At 30.3% G+C, this 12,528-nt stretch overlaps 1 protein-coding gene across 1 annotated transcript in view; it reads right to left on the bottom strand.

Moving 5' to 3' along the window:
- The window catches only part of CSMD3 (CUB and Sushi multiple domains 3), a 1,005,898-nt gene that overhangs the window by 49,811 nt on the left and 943,559 nt on the right, over window positions 1-12,528 (bottom strand). Inside the window, exons 54-58 of the mRNA XM_039853604.1 lie at window positions 11,740-11,913; window positions 9,160-9,333; window positions 7,882-8,067; window positions 5,775-5,948; window positions 3,487-3,669 (exon numbers count right to left, since the gene is read on the bottom strand). Of these exons, the coding sequence (XP_039709538.1) occupies window positions 3,487-3,669; window positions 5,775-5,948; window positions 7,882-8,067; window positions 9,160-9,333; window positions 11,740-11,913 (891 nt within the window). The remainder of the gene's footprint in view (window positions 1-3,486; window positions 3,670-5,774; window positions 5,949-7,881; window positions 8,068-9,159; window positions 9,334-11,739; window positions 11,914-12,528) is intronic.

Genomic DNA, 12,528 nt, shown 5'->3' with positions numbered 1-12,528 from the left:
TACAGAACTTAAAGCTATCTTTATGAATATGAAGAGTAATTATAGTTTCAGAAAATACCAACTATATCACTTGCTCCATCTTAAATATTTAATTTTGCTTATCCTTTACAGCAGTGCTATATGTTTGTATGTATGTGTGCATAGACAGAAAACTTACACGTTTTATACAATTACAACCAGATCAAACTCTAGGTAATATTTTCAGGAGAACCTATGATATAGTAAACATTTTTACTTCTGTTGTCAAGAGTAACAACCCTGTGCTATATTCATTAGTACCTGCCTAAAGTAACAATCTCGTCATATTTATTTATGTGTCATGATCCATTGTTTTGACACAACCTAAGAAGGATTTGAAAAATATCATCTTTGTTTTAAAATGTCAGGTGATATGCATTTTGATATATGGATCCAGGCTCAGTCTATTCTTTTCCACAATAAAAATTAAGAATTTCTCTAGTTAGGGTGGTTTCTAGATATGGACAAATCAAATTGTCACTCCTATCTTCTTGTCTCTAATTCCTCCACACTTAACACACACATTTTTCTTACCCAGAGCATTATTTGAATTAAACACAAGTAAAACTAACTTAAAATGAAAAGAGGTTAAGTGCATCATTTATCATGATTGAGGGCTGAAAGCTCTGTGGACACAGCAGAAAAGCAGCAACTATTTTGCCTTTGTAATACTGACATTTGGGGTTGAGGGTTTTATTGCTGACCCATTTATGTTTGGTACTAGCGAACAATGCCATCTCTCCTAGAAAGTCATTCTGAGCTGCCAATTGACTTAACCGAGTATAAGTGTTAGCTAACATTCATTGAGCACTTATGTGACAGCCACAGCTTTTTCAGTATTTTTTAAACTCACAACAATGTTATCAGTTGATATTAATATTGCCACCATTTCTTGGTTGGGAACCAAGACACAGAAAGATTAAGTAATGTGTCCAAGTTCCCACAGCTAGTTAATGGCAGATTTTCATTAGATTTTCACAAGTTCCTCCAAAAGATTTTGACAGCATATAATGAGAATATTGGATCTTATTCAGGCTAGTAAATGAATGGCTTAAACATATTTTTGTCGATTAATTATTTTTCATGTTAGATACATTATACAGAGTATTTTATATGTCTGCCTTTTCTTTTGTTGCTAGAGTTAATTTTTATTTTATAATTACTGTATCATTTTTTTTCTTTTTATCAAGGTGGTTAAGTACCCATATCTAAAAATTCAAAAATAAATGAAAGTATAAGGAGGAAATTAAAGATCACTTATAAATCTACCACTGAGAGATTAACTTGACAAAGTATGTATATATGTATATTTACATGAATGTTCATATAGAAATATGAATATATATTCATTTTGATGCCGATTTCAGGCATTGTGCAAAGCACAGAGTATTCAGTAGTAAAATATTATCATTTTTAAAAACAGAACTATGCTATGCATTCTTTTCTGTAATCTTATTCTTCTTACTTAACAAGTAAGGCATCTTTCTTTTATAAATTTAGTAACTGGATAGTTTTGCATCATATGCATATTCATAATTAACCTAAACAATCCCCTGTTGATAAACATGAAATTTAGTTTAGTTTATCATTTTTGGTTATCACATTCTCTAGCTTATATATATAACTGTGTGTACTTGTCCTACTTCAAAGATAAATTTCTAAGAGTGGACTTTTTGAAATATTTAAAAAATTCTAAATATAGTTTTATTTTATTTTTTGAAGTATATAGGGTTACTAAAAATATTATCACAATACATACTTGGATCAATAGTGTAAAAGTTTGCACATCCTCTTCAATATCACGTGCCATCACTGTTAAAAATCTGTCAGTTTGTCAAAAAAAGCTATATTATTTAAATTTGCATGTTTTTATTAAATTAAGGTTCGATATTTTTATTTTCACATGTATTTTATCCATCACATTCTAGGAAAGCTTTTATAAAAACTGTATCTTTACTGTTATGTATTTTTTTAATATGTTGATTTTCTTTAGGAAAAAATCAAAAATAGAGTTAAATCAATGCTATATGTAAAATGTGAATATATATGCATTTTTTCAAATTACTCTAAATATGTTACAATAACAAAAATGTCTCTAGAAATGTTTTAAATTTTTAGTTTTGCTGCATATACACCAGCATTTCATATTAAAATAGGTAGAAAATGATAACGTTTTAAATAATTTTCTGATTAGTAGTTATGTAGAACATTTTTCTATAGGTCACATTTATTTTTTGCTCTCTTGTATTTTCTGTCTATTCATCTACTAAAGTCTGTTTTTCTAAGTGACCTATATGAGCTTCATGTATGAAAAATAAATGAATTCTATTATATTTTCTACAAGTCCTAGTTCTCATTTATCTGCAAAGTGCATACTAACAAAATGAAGTCAACTCCAGGTTGTATTTCATCTAAAAAATATTCTGCAGTTCAGCTGAACAAAGGGCTGACTAAAATATCACCCATGTAATATATGACATCATTATAGAGATTTTGCCTTTGGAAAGTAAGTTTGAGAAATAAAGTGAACAGTTAAGTCTTACTTAGTATATTTCTTAGAATATGGATACTAACTTTAAACACAATAGAAGTTTCTGAAATATAATCAATCAAAAAACTCACAAGAGGTTCTATTGGGAATTATTCCCTGTTTATAAAACCAATACATTTGATATAATATCAAGTAAGTATCATAAATACCTTTGTAAGTTTAGTTTTTACACTAAAATCATCTCAAAAAGAACAATTTAAATCATAAGGATAATTTTCCAGCAATATTTCATTTTCTAACCAATCTTTTTTGTTATTATTGTCATTGTGACATTGGTTAATGAAATCTAGTAAGTTTCAGGTGTATAATTTAGCAGTAAGGCGCGTGCGCACGCGCACACACACACACACACACACAAATAATGCATTGTGTTAAACAATCTTATAAAATTTTAGTTATATTAACTCCGAATCAGTCAAAAGAATTAACAATTTTACTCAAACATCCCCAATTTAAGATTTCTAGTCACAAGCGACATACTCTATAAATAAAAATCTCTTATATTTAAGCATCTTTCTATATCTTTCAATTTCTACAAACCTAAAAACTAAAACAGATCTTAAGATAATGTTGATGTAAGAACAATCTATTTTTTCCCCTGATAGTATCTACATAGAGCACTGTGACAAAGTACGAAAATAAAACTTTTGAATGAATATTTTTAACTTTTCCAATCCAGATGTCTACTAAGATGTGAACGTTTGTTTATAAATGACCCATGAGAGATACTTTTTATAATTACCTAGCATAGTTCTTTTATAGGATGTTGTCAGTAAAACTGAAACACTACTGCTTTTATTCCATGGTTGGGGACACAAAGAACTGATAGGAGTAATTCTACTAGTAATAACCAGTTGAATTTGGATACACATTAAATTCTAGCACTTTTAATATATTTAATTTCTGCTTGAGATTACCTTTGCATTCTGGCTGCCTTCCAGTCCAACTGCCATTAGCTAAACATGTTCTTTCTTCTGAGCCATGAAGGATATAACCAGTATCACAAGCAAAACGTACAGAACTTTGGGTTCTGAAATCACTTTCCTGTCTAGAACCGTGACCAGGGGTACCTGGATCCCCACATGTACCAGTAGCATCACCTGAAAGTCAGTACAGTTCGAGTTAATTTACTTCAATAAACATTTACTATGTTCATGATTTAGTCCAACATTCTTGTAGGTATCTGTTTCTGTGCATGCTGTTTTTAACATGATAAGTTGACTGAGTAAAATCATAATTCCTATTTCCCATCTGAATCGAGTCATAAAAAAAGCCTAACCGAAAAGGAAAATAGTTGCAGAGTATAGTGTTATTTTCTTTATCAGTGATATCTAGTCCTATTAAATAGTGTAAGGAGTTTTTATTAGTAGTTCCAGAACCCGGTTAATAATCAAGTTAATAGAAAATTTATAACTAACAGTACCATGGGCTCAAATGACAATGGATTTATAAAACTAAAATAAAAAGCTAGATTTGGTAATTTGCATGTTTCCTTCTCTGAATTTTCTAATTACTGAAAATCTGTTTTGTTGTTGTTGTTAACTTAGAACTATGATGGAAAATGTAAATGTTACAATATAGTGTTTCCTGTACCCTAAAATTTCACCCCATAATTTTCCCTACCAGAGACCACTGACCAAGATAAATGAACTACATACTTCTTCTAAGTGAAATATAAAAATAAATTGTAAATAATTAAAGATGAGAAACTTTGGGCTAAGTTCCTCATAAGAATTTTGTTCATGACCAGTTGTTCATCTTTTGATTATAGTGTTAAGGATTTACTCAGCCTGTTTATCATTTCTTAAATAACTCTAATAGAGTTGCCACTGTATTAGTATATATTGAGAGAGACAGAGAGAGAGACGGATATGAATACACTTAAAATGCTTTCTGCCTGTCTGGATGCCTTTTTGACATACTCTGCATATTTGGAATCCTTCTTTACACTTCCTCATTTTCATGTGATATTATATTAACAACCACACAAAATTTTAACATAAGCATTTCACCTTTAAAAATCTATGTACTTTTTTTTCTTTTTGCAATTCAGTAGCAGTTTCCTAATACATTGGGTGTATTGTGTGTAAGTTTATGTGTTTTTATTTATAATCAGTTATCTGACTGAGTTAATTAACTATGAGTTACTCCAAGCTAAAGGTTTTAATTCTCATTAAAATCAGTTTTATAGCCACATTAAAAAAATGATAGTTTTTTAAATCTATAGATTAAATTTCAAGTCCCAGGAAGTTATTTCACAGGGATTAACCACTAGTTATAAGGAGATTCTGAAATAATCATTTTGCAGCTTTTACCTCTAGAGGAAAATCAGTGTCAAACAATACTAATAAATGTTCACCATGACCTCCACAGAGATAAGATGATATAAAGATAATGGACAATATACAAATAAAAAAAACAGGCAGAAAAATAAGTACCAACAGGTAATGGGTAAAAACAAATATACTAGGTAGTATCGAATAGAGAGACGTCACAGATCTAAAATTTAAATGACATTTTTGAAAAAAAGCAACACTTTAAACAGATCAAAAAAGATGTATCAAATACTCTGTGAAAATTCATGAATTAAGCATTGATATTCATTTTTTCTAAGATATTAATAATGGCATTGTGAGGTTACAGAGACTCAGAAGTTATAAGCTGCCTGTTAATAACAAAGAAAGTTTGGAAAGATAAATATCTTTCATAAAACTTGGCTTAGTTTAATTTGAGACATTTAAGACTTTATTTAAAAGTATGCCATTAAGTAATAATTGTTTAGAAAGTTTAATAGAACTGAATTCTAACAGAAAATCACTGATATAACATTGTTTTCTGGGGAAAATTATATTTGGTATCTGCCAAAATAGAATAGCTACTTAAGTGGTTCACCATTTTAAGGAACAAAAGCACTTTATACAGAGTAGCATCCTAAAACCACTTAATTCTTTACATTAGGCACAACACAGTTCAAAACATATATCTGTAACTTACCATCTACAAGATGATTATTAATTTGCACTCTGAATTTAAATGACCTCAAGAAGTATTCCAATAAATATACAAACAATGCTACAGCTTCTCTCAGAGTTTTACAAAAGAAATGTATCACTGTACCTCTTTAGAATGTTTTGTGTATACATTTCCAATACTACTACTAATGACATGATTTCCAACACACATTGTCCAATTTTGCAAGTGGTACCTGAACAATGAGGTTGGGATCCACTCCAATGGCCATTTAATTGGCAAGTCCTTGATGAGTGGCCTAGAAGGATGCGCTTTCCTGTGCAGGAATAGTGAACAGTGGACCCGAAGGTATACTTCTCACCAGACAGGACTGCATTAGGAGGAACGCCAGGGTGTCCACAGTCAATCACTACAATACATAATTATTGAATATAAAATTTTTTTATATCTCCTCTCGAATAACCTGCACCAACATTTTACAAAAAGTAAATGGTCTGCTCAAATATATACAACCTCCAGAAGTCAAACTTCTATGTGAAAGTTGGCTTTTTAAAAAATAAAATGGAAGCTGCAGTTACAGGGGTGATTCTATTAACCCACTCACCTTGGGTAAGTAAGCATAAATGACTGAGCATAAGTCTGTATGTGTAGGGGTGGTGAGGGTGTGCTCATATGCTCATGTGCACAGGTTTGAAGGACCTATGAGCCCAGACAAAGATGTGCAAATGAGGGAGAGGAGTAAGGCAGATTGGCTAAGTAAGGACAGAGGACGCCAATATGATTCAAAATGAGCCCATACAGAAATTAAAAGGAGAAAACATTGAAGGTAAAGGATAGGGAGTAAAACTAGATCTGTGACACGCAATCTAATGGGTAGTCTAGAATAATTCCATTCCAGGTCATCAGTGAATAAATTATATTGTACAAAGAAAATACTCAGTGGTCAGTTAACCAAAGCACTGCTACGCATAGTAGGATCAGATGTCAATACACTGCAGAATTTTCTTTATAACATAGAAGTGGCTTGGGAACTTATTGTGTGCCCCCTTTTATTTGTAACTTGGAAAATATTAAGTACAGCATGAATCTAGAGTATTAAATAGCACCCAACGTGACATAAACTTAATAAAACCCTTGAGTACTTGGCACACTACCAGGGAGTACTAGAGGAAATAATGGCAAAAAAGGTATATGAGACCTAAGAGAATCTGACAAAGTTCATGTTTATCTGTACTTTAAGAGATTTTTAACTTTAATGTTATAGCCAGCCACAGGAGCCAAATAAGTGAATTAATCAAACTTTTAGACCAGTCAGTCTCAAATAAGAAGTCAAGCACATTTTAAGCACGAAATCAACAACTGACTTAATTATTTTCTTAGAATCTGAAATTTAATAAATGGCATAAAATTTTTTCATCAGTGCATGAAAGATGTTATAAAATTTTCAGAAAATCCCACCCCATGAACATGAAGAAAGTGCCTCTAAGTAAAACATGATCAAAAATAATTTTACAATTTAAAAATTAAGCATAACCAAAAATTACTTGCACAATGACTTCTTGACACACTACTCCAATCTATGAAGTTTTTTTTTTACTATCATGTCCAAGATTCACCAACTCTTTGAGAAATGTAGCTGTATTTACAACCTATCAACCTCCCGAATTTTTAGAATTCATGTTCACTTTGCCTCGCCTCAAATAATTTTTATTTATTTCTGTTAAATTATTTTCTCACTACACAGTCTATATATGCATATCTGCTGTACTTTAACTTAGTTATATTCTATAACTCCATACAACATATAACAAAATGAGATGAAAAATGAATGTTTACTGCATTCATATGTGTATGTGTTTGAATATGACATTTATGATCAATAAGTTTTAAGTAACACCTTTGTCTAAATCCCCAACTATTCTGAAGCCCTGTTGGCTGTTTACATTAAGAATAAAATAGCCTTAAATTTGCAATATTAGTACAAAAGAAAATTAAAATGTAGTTGCCTCTTATGGGATGGTAATATCATACAATATGTAAGATATCTGCTCTTCATATTCGGTCTGCTCTTTCAAAGTTTAAAATGAGTGAATGGTAGGGAGATATCCAACACATTAATATTAATAAAAATGACATCTGGGCATTGAACTGGCAAAATACAGAAAAGTTTAGTTTCAAAACAATGGAATAATTAAATCAAAAATTAAATTAAAATAAAATAATTAAAATAATAATTAAAAACAAAATCCTGATATATAGCTCTAGATATTTTATAAAACAATAAACATCCATGCTGCTTCCATGGCATTTTCTCAAGAAAAAAATTAACATTATCTACTTACTGATACATTCTGGTAAAGGTTTGTCCCACTGTCCATTGGGCTGACATATCAAAACTGAAGACCCAAATAAGAAATATCCAGGATTGCAGTCATAGAATACTACAGTACCATAAGTGAAGTTTCCATGTTCTATTTTACTTTCTCTTTTGGAATTGGCTGGAATTCCAGGATCAGAACAGTTTACCACTAAACAAATGACAATTTTTAAAAGATATGTTTGAAATAATATACATATACCGACATAGATTTCCTAATAGATTTAGAAATTTAGTTTCAGTAAATTTAATCAAACGAATCAAAGATTCCAGGAATAAAATACATGGACTATCTAAAGTAATGAAGTAAAATCTTCGTGGATGAAAATATAAAAAAAAGAAAAATTTTTCGCAATTTTTTTATTATTAAATTTGTTGGAGTGACACTGGTTAATAGAATTATATAAGTCTCAAGTGTATATTCAATAATACATCATATGTATACTGCATTGCATGTTCACCACCCAAAGTTAGATTTCCTTCTGTCACCATATATTTGACCCCCTTTATCCTTATCTACAATCCCACTTCCCCTTTTCCTCTGGGAACCACTAAACTGTTCTCTGTATCTATGAGTTTTTGTTTGTTTGTCTTGTTCATTTGTTGCTTTCAGTTTTGTATCCCACATATAAGTGAAATCATATGGTTCTCAACATTTTTTAACAATAGCAAGTATTCTGCTGAGCATAGATTTTAAAAATGATACATTTTAAGCTATAAATAATAAAAATGAAAAAATAATGTTTGGTTGTGTTTTATCAGACAATATGAAGTATACCATCCTTCTTTGCAAAAATAGAAAAACACCAAAAAATTCTCTTTAATCTGTTTCCGTAGAGAAAACTTAATAAATAACGCCCCCAATGCAGCCATCATGGCAATTCTGGCCTCAAATATATTCTTCCAAAGATATGAAGAAAACAAACGCCAAAGGTAAGTTCTGTTAATTATGAAGCAAATCACAAGTAAAACAGTCTTAATGACTTTTTATATGCAGCCATAAAATGGGTACAAGATAATAAAGTTAAGAAGTTGAAAAAAAGCCTGACATTTTTAACTAAGAAAAAAGATGTTAAAAATGAAGGAAAAAAGAAAGCATTAATAATGAGATGGTATCATCATTAAATCTTTTTATTAGCTAAATCTTTCCCCTGTTCTACTCAAACTGTTTCGAATGTTATCATCTACGTTTACATAGGCACATTATTACCATGCTTAAACTGGAATATAGTTAGGCTTTTACCTTTGCACACTGGTGGAGGATGGCTCCACTGTCTGTTGGCCTGGCACTGTGCCTTTGTTGGACCTTGCATAAGATACCCAATATTGCAAAAGAATGTTACCACATCATTAAAGTTAAATCCGTTTCCACTTGTTCTTCCATAAATTGGACTACCGGGATGACCACAGCTGACAGCTAATAGCAATGAGTCGGGGCAACGAAAGCACAAAACAGAATATTTGGTTATCAGTTATCACATGACCATTACCCTTAGTCATTTCAAACAATGTAGAAAGAAGACCACTTTTATGTGAAAATATATCTAAAGTACTTTTACTAATGCAAAAGAGTAATTGAGAATGCCAAAACAATCTAATATAACAGAAATATTAGTTAGACAATTATTTACAATCGTGATAATTTTATGCAAGTGGTACAGGGATGTTTAAAGTTTCATGACATATTTTTATTCTCTTTTTTTTTTAGGGAAGAATACTGAAGTTCAAAAAATCTAGGAATGACTGAAGTTTCTGTCATTAGGAGAAAAAGGAATAAAAATGAACAAATTTTCCTTTTCTAGTTAAGTTTAAGAATTATAAGACACTTAAGGGAAGGTTTTTGTATTTAACTTTGGAATTATTTGTTTTAATATATAATCACTTTTTATGATAATAGATTGATAAGCAAAGGTGTGTTTGAAGAATAATTTAATGAGAAAACATAACAATTTAATGGACAATAAAAATGATTCTGTATTAGAATTCTTACTGGTTTATTTTCTTCTCAATTGATATTTGATAATTTAGTACAATTTTGTTTTAGATGAGCTATTTAAATTATTTTAGTGTTACAGTTCTATTCTAGATTTTATGTACTGGCTTTTCCCAAATACTCTGTATTTCTATGAACTGTTTTACCACATCATCTTACTCTATTAATCAGAGCAACTCCAGGAACAGTGCTTCATAATTGGGCACAACGCAAAAACACTTTTAGTACTTTTGGAATGACCCAAGAGCAATTATTTTTCAGTGGTATTGTTAATGTCAACCTACTCATTTGGAAATTTAACTGCACTTTATTCTTGTTAAAATTATCAATAAAGCAACCAGTTTTACCCCAAGGACCAATTTTCATTTATAGTCTCAATTATTCAACAAGAGAAACAGTGGTATTAGTTAGCTATGTTTGAATATAAATGAAAAGGAAAAAATCTAGGACAGACTCAAGCATAATACTGCCATCTTTAGATCATCAGACAATCTGTGTGTGTATGTGTGTGTGTGCATGCATGGAGATGTATACATGTATGTGCACACACATACAAGCACACACATACACCCCTTAGAAAAATAATTTTAATTGTTAACCATATGCTCTATTATCCTATTAAATCTCAACACACAAAATTATTTTCCATGAAACTAGCACTCCAATAAATTTCTGCTGATTGAATAAAAATTTGACAATGTCAAAATTTATAACTATGGATATAGTCACAGAATAAATAAAATATTTTCTGTGAATCCACACTAAAAGTCCCATGCATTATTTATCTGAAGCCCCCAAAATCCCATTGTATGATCCCATAAGGTATATTGCAATTATAAGATATTTATAGTGTTCTCATTTTCTAATACCAATTTTAATATAAATGTCAGTAATTGGGATAGAAATAAGAAAAAAATAAGAAACACTTTGATTATTGACTCTTAGGTCCAAAATAAGATAAATTATGATGTGAAACATTATATACTGCTAGGGATTCAGTAGGGTAAGAAAAAATAATATTTTTCAATATTCAACTATATTCTGATTTTAGTAGTATAACAGTCATAAATGCACAATGGCAAATCTATGTCATATATATAGGCACCACAAAATAGCAGGTATATGTAAAGAATAATACAAAGGTATTGTTTTAAAATCAATTTTATTCTTCATGTGTGAATTCACTCTCTATATCAGGGAATTAGAGCCTAGAGATTAGCAAAGGAATTGAAATGAGAACAATGGTCTTCCCTGTCATATCTGATGACCGCCCCCCAACACTAATTATACTCCGTGAGGATCTGATTTTGATTCAACGGCTTATAGCATCATAATTATTAGAAAAAAAATTATCCAAAGTATTTTCCACTCTAAAAAATTTCATGGTATTACATCACAACAATATTGATGCTACTGCACAGTGGTCTAAAGAAATTAAAATCCTTATAACTAAAATTTGTCAAGAATATACCTTCTTTAAAGAGATATGCATTATATATTTATATTAAATACTAGAAAAACTGAATTCCATTCATCCTAATGATAAAACATAAATAATAACAGACATAATATGGTGTAATATAATAATATTTTCTTCTTTCATAGTAGAGGATTTATATGCTTCTGAACACACTCCACTTTAAAGACCAGTGCACAGCAGTATAAAAAATGAATTGTGAGAATTTAGTTTATGTGTTCGTCCATAAACATATATACGTATATATTTATATATATGAGTGTGTGTGTGTTTACTTACATATTTTACCGAAAAAAAATTTTGATAAATGCATAAGAACAGAGGTCTCTAATTATTTCGCCATGCTTACTTACGCACACAGGATGGGAGTTGACCAGACCAATTGTGATCCTGTTGACATATTCTCACTGAGGAACCAATCAATCGAAAACCAGGATTACACTGATAAACAACTGTGTCTCTGTAACCATAATTTTCTCCAATGACTTGACCATTCACAATTAGTTCTGGAATTCCACAGTGACCCGCTGAAATGGGTCAGAAAGAAATATTTTTAATATTGTGGTCTAAGTTATTTTTGTGTATTTATATTTGTATATAACATTATTAAACTTTTAAAGTTTACTTTAGCAGCATGCCACAAATAATGCTAACATGATTATTTGACATAAAGATAACTATAAGATACTTAGCAAAATGTCATATGTTAAGGAATTAAAAGAAAACACTTCTAGTAACATGGATCTAGAAGAAATTAGAAAACAAAAGATCTGTATAAAAATTAAAATATAACATCAAAATTTGAGGAATACAGATAAAGCAGTGGTTAGTGGGGACATTTATAGCATTAAGTGCTTAAGAATGGAAGATACATACTCAATGACCTAAAATTCCACATTAAGAAGAGAAAAAAGAGGAGCAAAATAAAGAGGTGACAAGAAAGCCAAAGTAAGTAGATGGAAGAATATATTAAAGACGGTCAAAAAAATAAAATAGAAAATAGAAAAACTATAAAGAGCATTATCTAAGCTAAACATTTTCTTTAAAAATAGCAAAAAGTTTGTTAAACTCCTAGCTAATCCTATCAACATAAAATCAAAGAGAACAACATTCTCAATAACAGGAATGAACAGAGTGATATC

This window comes from Pteropus medius, unplaced genomic scaffold (genome assembly GCF_902729225.1).
Source record: "Pteropus medius unplaced genomic scaffold, Ma_sr-lr_union100, whole genome shotgun sequence".
Taxonomy (NCBI): Eukaryota; Metazoa; Chordata; class Mammalia; order Chiroptera; family Pteropodidae; genus Pteropus; species Pteropus medius.
Note: the sequence above shows the minus strand (reverse complement) of the source record. Positions and strands in the feature narration are given on the sequence as shown.